This window comes from Lolium rigidum, chromosome 1, assembly GCF_022539505.1.
Source record: "Lolium rigidum isolate FL_2022 chromosome 1, APGP_CSIRO_Lrig_0.1, whole genome shotgun sequence".
In the NCBI taxonomy this organism is placed as follows: Eukaryota; Viridiplantae; Streptophyta; class Magnoliopsida; order Poales; family Poaceae; genus Lolium; species Lolium rigidum.
In genome coordinates, this window is record NC_061508.1 from 362,337,262 (window position 1) to 362,351,631 (window position 14,370).

Here is a 14,370-nt window from a genome sequence, read left to right on the forward strand (position 1 = left end):
ACACCTAATAGGTGCACTAGTTCGGCGAAGAGATAGTGAAATACAGGTGGTATGAATAAATATAAGCGAGTAGCAACGGCACCGGAAAAGTGCTTGCTGGCGTGTGGTTGATGGTGGTAATATTGCGGACGAGTAGAGATGCAGTAAAAAAGTAAACAAGCAGCGATAGCAATATTTAGGAACAAGGCCAAGGGATCATACTTTCACTAGTGGACACACTCAACTTTGATCACATAACAGAATAAATAAATAGATGCTAGACTCTACACTCTCTTGTTGGATGATGAACACCACTAACTGTGTAGGATTACACGAACCCTCAATGCCGGAGTTACCAAGCTCCACAATATTCAATGTTCATATTTAAATAACCTTAGAGTGCATAACAGATCAACATAACCAAACCAAGTACTAACATAGCATGCACACTGTCACCTTCACACTACGAAAGGAGGCATAGATCACATCAATACTATCAGAGCAATAGTTAACTTCATAATCTACAAGAGATCACAATCATAGCCTACGCCAAGTACTACACGATGCACACACTCGTCACCATTACACCGTGCGGGAGGAATAAACTACTTTAATAACATCACTAGAGTAGCACATAGATAAATTGTGATACAAAACACATTGCAATCATAAAGGGATATAAATAAGCACTTCACTATGCCATTCATAACGGTGAATAAGTATTCGTGAAATATAGCCTAAGAGACCCACACGGTGCACACACTTGTCACCTTTACACACGTGGGACAAGGAGTCTCCGGAGATCACATAAGTAAAACCCACTTGACTAGCATAATGACATCTAGATTACAAGCATCATCATATGAATCTCAATCATGTAAGGCAGCTCATGAGATTATTGTATTGAAGCACATAGGAGAGAGATTAACCACATAGCTACCGGTACAGCCCCGAGCCTCGATGGAGAACTACTCCCTCCTCATGGGAGACAGCAGCGTTGATGAAGATTGCGGTGGTGTCGATGGAGGAGCCTTCCGGGGGCACTTCCCCGTCCCGGCGGCGTGCCGGAACAGAGACTCCTGTCCCCCAGATCTTGGCTTCGTGATGGCGGCGGCTCTGGAAGGTTTCTCGTACCGTGGCTTTTTTGTATCGATGTTTTAGGTCAGGGACCTTTATATAGGCGAAGAGGCGGCGTCAGAAGGTCAACGAGGCGATGACACACTAGGGGGGAGCGCCCCCCCTAGGCCGCGCCAGGGTCATGTGTGGTGGGCCCGTGGCCCCCCTCTGGCCTCTCTCGGATGTTCTGGATGCTTCCGGGGATTCTAAGATGCTGGGCGTTGATTTCGTCCGATTCCGAGAATATTTCCTTACTAGGATTTCTGAAACCAAAAACAGCGAAAACGACAAGCGGCCCTTCGGCATCTCGTCAATAGGTTAGTTCCCGAAAACGCATAAATATGACATATAATGTGTATAAAACATGTAGATATCATCAATAATGTGGCATGGAACATAAGAAATTATCGATACGTCGGAGACGTATCAGCATCCCCAAGCTTAGTTCCTGCTCGTCCCGAGCAGGTAAACGATAACAAAGATAATTTCTGGAGTGGCATGCCATCATAACCTTGATCATACTATTGTAAGCATATGTAATGAATGCAATGATCAAAACAATGGTAATGACATGAGTAAACAAATGAATCATAAAGCAAAGACTTTTCATGAATAGCACTTCAAGACAAGCATCAATAAGTCTTGCATAAGAGTTAACTCATAAAGCAATGATTCAAAGTAAAGGTATTGAAGCAACACAAAGGAAGATTAAGTTTCAGCGGTTGCTTTCAACTTATAACATGTATATCTCATGGATAATTGTCAACATAGAGTAATATAACAAGTGCAATATGCAAGTATGTAGGAATCAATGCACAGCTTCACACAAGTGTTTGCTTCTTGAGGTGGAGAGAAATAGGTGAACTGACTCAACATAAAAGTAAAAGAAAGGTCCTTCAAAGAGGAAAGCATCGATTGCTATATTTGTGCTAGAGCTTTTATTTTGAAAACAAGAAACAATTTTGTCAACGGTAGTAATAAAGCACATGTATTATGTAAATTATATCTTACAAGTTGCAAGCCTCATGCATAGTATACTAATAGTGCCCGCACCTTGTCCTAATTAGCTTGGACTACCGGGATCATCGCAATACACATGTTTTAACCAAGTGTCACAAAGGGGTACCTCCATGCCGCTCGTACAAAGTTCTAAGGAGAAAGCTCGCATTTTGGATTTCTCGCTTTTGATTATTCTCAACTTAGACATCCATACCGGGACAACATGGACAACAGATAATGGACTCCTCTTTGATGCATAAGCATGTAGCAATAATTAATGTTCTCATATGAGATTGAGGATATATGTCCAAAACTGAAACTTCCACCATGATTCATGGCTTTAGTTAGCGGCCCAATGTTCTTCTCTAACAATATGCATGCTCTAACCATTAAAGTGGTAGATCTCCCTTACTTCAGACAAGACGGACATGCATAGCAACTCACATGATATTCAACAAAGAGTAGTTGATGGCGTCCCCAGAAAACATGGTTATCGCACAACAAGCAATAATAAGAGATAAAGTGCATAAGTACATATCCAATACCACAATAGTTTTTAAGCTATTTGTCCCATGAGCTATATATTGTAAAGGTAGAGAATAGAAATTTTAAAGGTAGCACTCAAGCAATTTACTTTGGAATGGCGGAGAAATACCATGTAGTAGGTAGGTATGGTGGACACAAATGGCATAGTGGTTGGCTCAAGGATTTTGGATGCATGAGAAGTATTCCCTCTCGATACAAGGTTTAGGCTAGCAAGGTTATTTGAAAAAAAACACAAGGATGAACCGGTGCAGCAAAACTCACATAAAAGACATATTGTAAACATTATAAGACTCTACACCGTCTTCCTTGTTGTTCAAACTCAATACTAGAATTATCTAGACTTTAGAGAGACCAAATATGCAAACCAAATTTAGCAAGCTCTAGGTGTTTCTTCATTAATGGGTGCAAAGTATATGATGCAAGAGCTTAAACATGAGCACAACAATTGCCAAGTATCAAATTATTCAAGAAATTTTAGAATTACTACATGTAGCATTTCCCGATTCCAACCATATAACAATTTAACGAAGAAGATTCAACCTTCGCCATGAATACTATGAGTAAAACCTAAGGACATATTTGTCCATATGCAACAGCGGAGCGTGTCTCTCTCCCACACAATGAATGCTAGGATCCATTTTATTCAAACAAAAACAAAAAACAAAAACAAACCGACGCTCCAAGTAAAGCACATAAGATGTGACGGAATAAAAATATAGTTTCGGGGAGGAACTCTGATAATGTTGTCGATGAAGAAGGGGATGCCTTGGGCATCCCCAAGCTTAGACGCTTGAGTCTTCTTAAAATATGCAGGGGTGAACCACCGGGCATCCCCAAGCTTAGAGCTTTCACTCTCCTTGATCATAGTATATCATCCTCCTCTCTTGACCCTTGAAAACTTCCTCCACACCAAACTCGAAACAACTCATTAGAGGGTTAGTGCATAATCAAAAATTCACATGTTCAGAGGTGACACAATCATTCTTAACACTTCTGGACATTTCACAAAGCTACTGGACATTAATGAAACAAAGAAATCCATCCAACATAGCAAAAGAGGCAATGCGAAATAAAAGGCAGAATCTGTCAAAACAGAACAGTCCGTAAAGACGAATTTTAAAGAGGCACCAGACTTGCTCAAATGAAAATGCTCAAATTGAATGAAAGTTGCGTACATATCTGAGGATCACTCACGTAAATTGGCATAATTTTATGAGTTACCTACAGAGAATTCAGCCAGATTCGTGACAGACAGAAATCTGTTCCTGCGCAGTAATCCAAATCTAGTATCAACCTTTCTATCAAAGACTTTACTTGGCACAACAATGCAATAAAATAAGATAAGGAGAGGTTGCTACAGTAGTAACAACTTCCAAGACTCAAATACAAAATAAAAGTACTGTAGAAAAATAAACACATGAGTTATCTCCCAAGAAGTTCTTTCTTTATAGCCATTAAAATGGGCTCAGCAGTTTTAATGATGCACTCGCAAGAAATAAGAGTTGAAGCAAAAGAGAGCATCAAGAGGCAAATTCAAAACAAATTTAAGTCTAACATGCTTCCTATGAAAAGGAATCTTGTAAATAAACAAGTTCATGAGGAGCAAAGTAACAAGCATAGGAAGATAGAACAAGTGTAGCTTCAAAAATTTCAGCACATAGAGAGGTGTTTTAGTAACATGCAAATTTCCACAACCATATTTTCCTCTCTCATAATAACTTTCAGTAGTATCATGAGCAAACTCAACAATATAACTATCACATAAAGCATTCTTATCATGAGTCTCATGCATAAAATTATTACTCTCCACATAGGCATAATCAATTTTATTAGTTGTAGTGGGAGAAAATTCAACAAAGTAGCTATCATTATTATTCTCATCATCAAATATAGGAGGCATATTATAATCATATTCAAATTTATCCTCCATAACAGGCGGTACTAAAAGACTACTATCATTATAATCATCATAAATAGGAGGCAAAGTATCATCAAAGTAAATTTTCTCCTCAATGCTTGGGGGACTAAAAAGATCATGAAAACCAGCTTCCCCAAGCTTAGAACTTTCTATATCATTATCAACAATGGTGTTCAAAGCGTTCATACTAATATTACTAGCATGCAAATAAGGTTCCATAGGTTTTTTAATTTTCGCATCAAACCATCCATGTCTTAAATCAGGAAATAGAATAAGAAGCTCATTGTTGTCCATTATACCAAACTAGTGTAAACAAGAAACAAAAAGATGCAATTGCAGGATCTAAAGGAAATAGCTTCGAGCACACACACAACGGCAACAGAAATGTACTTTACCTGGGACCGGAGTATGAGTGCCTTTTACCTTTCCTCCCCGAGCAACGGCGCCGGAAAAGTGCTTGATGTCTACGGGAGCTTCTATTCTTGTAGACAGTGTTGGGCCTCCAAGAGCAGAGGTTTGTAGAACAGCAGCAAGTTTCCCTTAAGTGGATCACCCAAGGTTTATCGATCTCAGGGAGGAAGAGGTCAAAGATATCCCTCTCATGCAACCCTGCAACCACAAAGCAAGAAGTCTCTTGTGTCCCCAACACACCTAATAGGTGCACTAGTTCGGCGAAGAGATAGTGAAATACAGGTGGTATGAATAAATATAAGAAGTAGCAACGGCACCAGAAAAGTGCTTGCTAGCGTGTGGTTGATGGTGGTAATATTGCAGACAATAGAGATGCAGTAAAAAAGTAAACAAGCAGCGATAGCAGTATTTAGGAACAAGGCCTAGGGATCATACTTTCACTAGTGGACACTCTCAACTTTGATCACATAACAGAATAAATAAATAGATGCTAGACTCTACACTCTCTTGTTGGATGATGAACACCACTAACCGTGTAGGATTACACGAACCCTCAATGCCGGAGTTAACAAGCTCCACAATATTCAATGTTCATATTTAAATAACCTTAGAGTGCATAACAGATCAACATAACCAAACCAAGTACTAACATAGCATGCACACTCGTCACCTTCACACTACGAAAGGAGGCATAGATCACATCAATACTATCATAGCAATAGTTAACTTCATAATCTACAAGAGATCACAATCATAGTCTACGCCAAGTACTACACGATGCACACACTGTCACCATTACACTGTGCAGGAGAAATAAACTATTTTAATAACATCACTAGAGTAGCACATAGATAAATTGTGATACAAAACACATTGCAATCATAAAGGGATATAAATAAGCACTTCACTATGCCATTCATAACAGTGAATAAGTATTCTGTGAAATATAGCCTAAGAGACCCACACGGTGCACACACTGTCACCTTTACACACGTGGGACAAGGAGTCTCCGGAGATCACATAAGTAAAACCCACTGGACTAGCATAATGACATCTATATTACAAGCATCATCATATGAATCTCAATCATGTAAGGCAGCTCATGAGATTATTGTATTGAAGCACATATGAGAGAGATTAACCACATAGCTACCGGTACAGCCCCGAGCCTCGATGGAGAACTACTCCCTCCTCATGGGAGACAGCAGCGTTGGTGAAGATGGCGGTGGTGTCGATGGAGGAGCCTTCCGGGGCACTTCCCCGTCCCGGCGGCGTGCCGGAACAGAGACTCCTGTCCCCCAGATCTTGGCTTCGCGATGGCGGCGGCTCTGGAAGGTTTCTCGTACCGTGGCTTTTTCGTATCGATGTTTTAGGTCAGGGACCTTTATATAGGCGAAGAGGCGGCGTCAGAAGGTCAACGAGGCGACGACACACTAGGGGGCGCCCCCCCCCTAGGCCGCGCCAGGGTCATGTGTGGTGGGCCCGTGGCCCCCCTCTGGCCTCTCTCGGGTGTTCTGGATGCTTCCAGGGATTCTAAGATGCTGGGCGTTGATTTCGTCCGATTCCGAGAATATTTTCTTACTAGGATTTCTGAAACCAAAAACAGCAGAAAACAGCAACTGGCCCTTCGGCATCTCGTCAATAGGTTAGTTCCGGAAAACGCATAAATATGACATATAATGTGTATAAAACATGTAGATATCATCAATAATGTGGCATGGAACATAAGAAATTATCGATACGTCGGAGACATATCACTGACCCCCAAACCGCGGAAGCTTTGCTAACACTCCCCAAATGCTGTATCCAGCGCCTTTGCTAACCTTCATTGGGTGAGGGTGTACTCTAAATTAGGTTGCAACTGAGATTATTAAATAACAAGATAGTTGTAACCACAAAAATTGCTCACCCAAGACCAACTCATGAGATGACGTCAACTACGAATTAAGTTAATTCTTACTCTACTCAAAATTAGTCACATGAAAAAAAAAAGTTCGTAATGGTGAGGGCGTGCAACCTGAATATGATCATGCGGATCGTGCTGTTATGTACCTAGTGGGAATGGTCAGTTAATGCATGCTGAACTGAATTGCACTAATCATAGTGCTCTCTTTCACCGATAAGAGTAAGTGCAGATCAGTGTTGATGGGTCATTTGATATTGATGAATTTAGGTCTAACTAGCAAGGTGGCCCTCGCATTTGCGAGGGCAATGCCAGAACTTGTCAATTATGGCTCTACAGAAACTTATATTATGAAATTTGAATTAGGATTATTCTATATTAACCACAAATACTATATCAGAAAATACCACTTGTTCCAAAGACATCTTTAACAACTTTTAATTTCTTGGAGATTTTTTTGTTGGCATAAGAAATGAATTATCATTGAATATATGTGCCTTTTGCAAGTGGTTATATTTAAAAAAAGTAGTACATAGATTTTAACTTACATGTAGAGTATCAGAAATACACTTTTGATCTTAGCATATGCTCATGCCACTTGACAAAAAATAGATGTTTTTAAAAGCTTGAACAAAAATTACATCCATACATGTCGACATTGTATGTGTGCACATCAATTTTCATGGAAAACCGACACTTTTTGTGTCCCGTGTAAAAATAATAAAGAAATATCTCACTAAGAGATGTTTTTCAGAATCATATTTTATCTTTTTGACACACGACACAAACAATATCGATTTTTTGAGAAGCAACTTTGCGAGAACATAGAACCTTGAGATGTACATGATAAATTTTGAATCAGAATTTTTTGACATTTTAAAATGTGGTTAAGCTCATTTAAAAAAACGGGAGCATCTACTCATGGGTGCAAAAACTTCATGTCGACATCCAATGGTATGAGTAGTCATTTAAAAGAGGGACCACACTAAATCCGTGAAGACAATATGTATTTACTTATAAACCGGAATAACCAATTTCCGGCTATGTACGGTAAATATCGGTCGAGAAGAAATCTTTGAATTTGACATCACTTTAAACACGTAATAAGCTAAAATTTATTTGAAATCTTTGAAAAGTCTATAAGTGTATATATACTTTTGTATATAGATAAAATTGACAAAGATATTTTGAGATGGAGAGAGTATAATATTCATTATGATTATTCATGTTTCAGGTTTAACCAAAATTTTCATGTTCAAATATTGTCACGTAGTGACCAGACAGCCTATTCTTCATGTTCTATCACATCCTACTACTTTGCTAGCATCACGATTCGATCTAGTTTCGGTTGTTAGCTAGTTTCGGTTGTTTTATCTAGCGCCGTGGTTATGCTGCTATTTCTTAGCGGGTGTAGTGGTGTCGTGTGGAGACAATTTTAGTTTTCTTTGGCTTAATTTATTTTGCATCATATCGATACCACATGGCAGTCTCACATGAGTAGATTCGATATGAAGACCATTAGAACCACTTCTTTCTGAAGCATAACTAAGTAATCAGAAATAAAAACAAAATGAAAAATAAAAAAGGTATGTCGACGGCCACCCTCGGCATACCCTATATATAGAGGGCCTCTAACGTGGTTGTAGGCATACACCTACCACCGTCAGGCTTCCATCGGTGGGTGGAACTGCGGGCCACGTGGTAGGAGTATATGCTGGCAGCTATGCTTTTGCCGATGGGCAGCCTCAACATAATGGCATGTATGTCGACGATCATATTTTGACGATGGTATGTCCCAGAAAACCCCCTAGTATGCCCACCTATATGGTGATTGCCTGGTTTTGTCGACAACTATTTTAGAGCGCTCGGCATGTGCGATCGTATGCCGACGGCCTCTATATATATCACGCCACATGTTTATGGTTTAAATAAAGCTTGAATCTAATTTTTATAGCCTCTTAAACTGGATATCGATCAAATCATTTTTCTGGAAATTCCCGTTGTAGAGATATTAGTTATGTATATTTTAGCTCCTCTATGTTTCGATTAGTATCCATACATTTTTATCTCTAAATTATAGCCATACATTTAATTAGTTAAATATTATCCTAAAGCTATTTTTTTTCTTCCATATGCAATAAAGGTTACGTGATGATACTAATAGAAAAGCTAATGGTAATTTTTCTTCCATGTAAAGTACATGTGGGTTTTTTTTTTTGGGGGGGGGGGGGGGGGGGACACGTGATGGGTGTGCATGTACACAATGTCTATAAAATAAATAATTGTTACGTAAAATTTGATTACACCTTTTTATTTTCCTTTCTCATGGAAGGTGGTGACACGTGACATATCTCATATGTGTTACGTAAAATTTTTAAATCTTGTCCATTAAAATTACAGATCTAGCGGTTGAAATAATTTTGATAATGTGGATCAACGTAGTGTCTCTATTTTAGACCTTGTATTATGCTTTTAGTATATAATACTCCGTAGATATGATGGCCCTTCCCGTGCGTGCCAATCTGCCAGAGAGCCTGCACTCGCTAATTTCTGTTGGAGTGTGACTCAGGGTCACGCAAGAGAACAAGACATCTGTGCATCCTTTGGAAACATATCCAACGGACAACGGCAAGGCATGTACACGATCGGGTTTCAAACAGAACAAGAATAACCATGAGTCCATGACACGACTTAAAGTCGATCAGTTATATTTTAAAGACATCGCGGTTGGCTCCATAATTCGCATCAAAACCATATAAACACGATCGATCTTATTATAACAATCATGGACAGTTTATGTGTGCGTATGAGCAACCGGTCGGTGGCGATCGACGAGGCTATAACTAATTCGGGGTCCGGCAGTCGCGGCGTATCTCGCCGTTGGCGGCCGTCTTGACACCGACCCTTCCGAGCTTGGTCATGGCGTTCGTGAAGTTGTTGAAGAAGGCGTCCTGATTCGAAGCGTAGTAATTAACTGTGCCTCGAGACCTCTGGTCCGTGTAGAGCACCTGGTCGGAGCCCAGGAGGCCCCTGCCGCCCTGAAGGTTCTTGAAGTAGGAGTTGTCGAAGCCCCCCGGCGTCGCAGCGTCGAGTAACGCGAAGCTCTGGCGGGCGCAGGTGCTCCGGAGCTGCGCGGCGAAGCCCGAGTCCATGCTCGGGTCCGTGCCGATCCTGCTCTGGAAGAAGGTGCAATCCGCCGCGCCTAATGTGTGGCCACCTGGATTAACGTAACGGGCAAGTGATCAATCGTGCCATCGAGTCAGAAGGTTGTCTGCGTTTGTTGCAAATGGGGTGCAGGGAAAGTGAGTGTGCATGATTAGAAGTTGACGGAGTTCAGTTCAGTCACCTGATAGGGCGATCATGTCTGTCTGGGTGAGGCCCAAGCCTGAGAAGAAGGTGTTGAGCTGGTCGAGGTTGAAGTCGACGTGCGGTAGCACGACGCTGCTCTTCGTCGAGATCCTCCCGTCGTACCTGCCCAGCTCCACCTGGTAGTAAGGACCTCCGCTCTGCAATTAACCATGGATGCACGGAGAATGTGCGTAACATTTTACGCTCAGATTTTGCGAAAGCGAAGCCATCATCCATGGCCGTTAAATTCTTGGGAAATTCAATTTCTAGCAGGTAGTACCTGGGAGACGGCTTCCCTTGCGGCGAGGGCGAGTATGTCGGCGCAGGACACCTTGTAACGGCACTGCGGGTCGTTGTCGACGGCAGCCTTGGCGGCCAGGATTGTCTGGAAGCCCTCCGGCTTCAGCGACTGGTCGTCGGGGTTGCGCCACTCGTCGTCGCTGTTCGAGTTCACGATCATGATCGATGCATCACAGCCCTGCACACAACGAACTGCATGTGTCAACCACTGATCATGGCGTACTAGTACATGATACATGCATCATGGCACACAGGATCAAGAGAAGTCGCGAGCGTGCGTACGTACCCTGACGGCGCAGTCATGGAAGAAGAGTCTGAGCGCGGCAGGGCCGGCGATCGGCGACTGGGCCATGGACTGCTTGACGGAGCTCCGGACAATGGCCTCCAGTTTGGGGCAGATGCTCGCGTAGTAGCCCGTCCTCAGCTGCGCGGCGGCCAACGGCGACAAGAGCATGACGACGACGGCGAGGAAGGATGACCATAGCCGTAGGTGCGCCATGGATTGATTCGTTCGGTTGCTTAGCTAGGGAAGACAGTTGTGTTGCGTGTTCTTCCAAAAGCGTGGCTGGCCGACCAGCTAGCTAGTGCTTTGCTGGGCTAGCTCGATCGAGGCGGTTTGAAAGTGACGAGAGACACCAGATATAAAGACAGTGCAGGTTTATATAGCGTAGAGCACCAGATGGGCTGACGCGGTGTGGCTTCTGCCCCTGATCCAATCGGCCAGTCAGCGTCTATTGAACCGTGAAATTGGCCTGAACCAGACAGACATAGCATATATCTGACAGCTGGGGTTTTGCCGTTTTGGTCATAGTGATGTGTACGTAGGCGATGATGATGCTAATGCATGATCACTACACATCACACCTCATTTTAACTGATAGCCGCCGGAAAGTAAGAACTAAGGAATCGGTTCTGCAGCTATATTAAGGTGCCGTTGCACGCTGAAGAGCCCTGGTCGTTTGTTCAGAACCACTACGCGCTTTCCATAAGCCCGAGGAAATCCTTTTTTGTAAAACAAATTGGCTATCGCAAGGTGTCACCTGTATCTTCAAGCAATCTTCTAACTGGAATTGGCTTTAATGAAACGTATGTCATGTTTGGTTTCCAGCCACACTATACCAAACCTAAGTTTAGCAAGTGTGGCAACCACAAAAGTGTGGCTAAGAATTTAAAAGTTACAAAGTGTGACAAAAGTTGCAACAAATTCACGCAAGATATGTCGGCTCAGTCCCTCGGAGGTGCTCACAGGGGTAGGGTGTGCGTGCGTGCGTTCATAGGGGTGTTTGTACGTGCGTGTTTGTGAGCGTCTGCGTTGTACTGTGTTCTCAAAAAAAAAAAATTCATTCCATAACATTATTTCCCCTCGATAAAAGAGGGGGCAAGTGTTGGTTTCTTTTGGAATTGCAGTTGAAGAATTACCGGTGGGTAATTATTGTAGAAAACAACGGTTGACATTGAAGATTCGTGTTAAATTACCATGCATGCGCCGCAAAAAGTGGAACCTGAAATAATTACTACTAGCTAGTTAACAACATGTTTCATAGTTGACATCGGTAAATTATGTTGACATTCAAGATTTCTACCGAGAAATTGTTTTTGAAAAAATATAGGTAGTTACCATTTCGCAAAAATTACTCTTAAATAGCTAAAACGATAGTTTACTATGCAAGCTGGATATTTGTATCGACGAATCAAAATAAATAAATATAAAATAGTTTAAAAAATTGGAGCAATGTTTACGGACGTTGTTCATGAGCGTGAAGAGTGTCCAAATCTCTCCGCCCTTTATATATGGTATAATCATGGGCTACAACTAGTTTATGCTGACAAGAGCAAGCAACAGGTCATAATAAGATTAAATTGTTCAGTTTTGTGTGCCAACCATACCTATTAAAATTACTTAATGCAACAGTTTGAAGATGGATGTCCCTAGGTAATGATTAGTTAGTCCCATATTTTTTCTGCACTTGATAATACCTTCTCGAGCCAAGCTCGAAGTACTGTTGTGCATTTTATTTGGTTTCTTACAATTTATTTTTTCCTTGTCTGTGCACATTGTTTAGTTGCCAACAAAGATGGACGTGTACGGAGATAGATATTAAGGTTGTTTTGTTGCACACGTTTCTCGTGTCGTGGTTACCACTTTTTGCAAGTGGTAGCATTACCACACACTACTATGAATAAACAAGCAGCATATCGAATAAACATGTAGCACTAAATTAACGTTATTTAGCTCTAGCTACTATCAAATAGCAGTTCGTCGAGATGTTACCTAGCTAATATCAAACATGAACATAGCGATCAATGCATGCGGCCTATTTAGAAAGGAGACATATCGATGAGGTAGATTTTCCCTTGTACTATTGTTGGAACCTCTCAAAACAAGGCATATTTTTTTTTAGAAATCGGCGGCTCAGTCTATCTCTCATGTTCTAGATGTCCTTTGATACTACAAGGCCATACTGAGATCGCGTCCCTCCAAATGTTCAATGTGATATAATATCCTACTACCTTCGTTCTTTTTTAATCGGCGTGCAGAGTAGCCTTTGCACGAACATATCGTACATGCTGCCATCGATTAATTTGAACCGGAGGTAGTATTTTGCTTGGTTCGCAAACGGTCGACCTTGCTTGATTAGTTCCACCCTTTGTTGCTCTATGTCTCAGCTGTAAAACTAACTATGGTAGTGCACCGAGGATAAACAAATAAAAAATAAAAAATTTCATTTTTATATTTTTTTCGAAACATACTTAAAAAGTGCATGTAATATAACTTTTTCGATAACGGATGCTTTATTACTTAGAAAAGCAATTACACCCAGCCTCTGCATAACCAGGATATACACAGCCGTTTAAATGTCTCAAGTCGAAAGTTTGAAAACAAAAACTAGACGAAATACATATCGGAGCCATGAATCATAAGACGCCTAAGGTGTGGGTGTGGCTTCAATCCGTAGACTATGTTGCCACTGTTGCGGTTAGAAACCCACCGGCGAGCAGCGACGGGCAACACAGTAGAGCTGGGAACAACTTAGGGCTGCGGCTGGCCCTGGTCCCTCCGAGCGACGGCCCGCAAAGATTTCGGCACGCACGTCCGATGCTGGTGCAAGGGCGTGCCACCTGTCCTATACCTGGTCAGGAAGGTGATGGATGATGCCTCGCTTAGTTTCCTGCATGGCATACACGTAAACATTAAATACGAGCCTCGATCGGCTCTCAGGTTATCCTGTGAATCGGCTCAAAGAGCCGATCCACCCATGATTCGCACGAGGTGTACGAATGTATGGTGGTCCTGCTTGATCAGAATAAAGCTAAAATGATCTACTACGATTTAGGGTTTTCACCGCATAATCGGAACATCCTACTCGTGATTGAGCCTCGCGGCCACGCACGGTGATCGTAAGCCGATCCTAGACAAGGCCTAAAAACCAACACGAAGTTGATCCCCGGAACATCCTGTCTAGGGCTAGCAAATTACACCCTACGTGCCGCTGGATCCTTCAACCCTTTGTAAGGCCTAACTATTGCGGATATTAAACTAATCCTTGAAGAACAAGGAGCAACCATAACGGATCGGATCTACTAAATGATGATCAAGCGGGGTGCCGCCCCTACACCTAGGATAGGTGTAAGGGCGGCTAGATGTCTAAGGGTTGCACGACGACAGCATATGATACGAAGAACAATGCTAACCCTAACACACCTAAGATAACTACGTTGCTCGCCATCAAAAAGGCTTCAGTACGAGCAACGCATGAACAACGAATAAACTTGTACTGCCTAGATCGCAAGATGCGATCTAGGCAGCATGATGCTTACCCGGAAGAAACCCTCGAGACAAGGGAGTTGG

The 14,370-nt window shown here is 41.9% G+C and overlaps 1 protein-coding gene across 1 annotated transcript; it reads right to left on the reverse strand.

Moving 5' to 3' along the window:
* Positions 1-9,670: 9,670 nt before the first annotated feature.
* Positions 9,671-11,060, reverse strand: LOC124684741 (peroxidase 45-like). The gene is made up of 4 exons (XM_047218998.1): positions 10,807-11,060; positions 10,501-10,698; positions 10,219-10,378; positions 9,671-10,089 (listed from the first exon to the last, which is right to left on the reverse strand). The coding sequence occupies exons 1-4, from the start codon at positions 11,017-11,019 to the stop codon at positions 9,716-9,718; spliced, it is 945 nt and encodes a 314-aa protein (XP_047074954.1). The 5' UTR covers positions 11,020-11,060; the 3' UTR covers positions 9,671-9,715.
* Between the last annotated feature and the right edge of the window lie 3,310 nt (positions 11,061-14,370).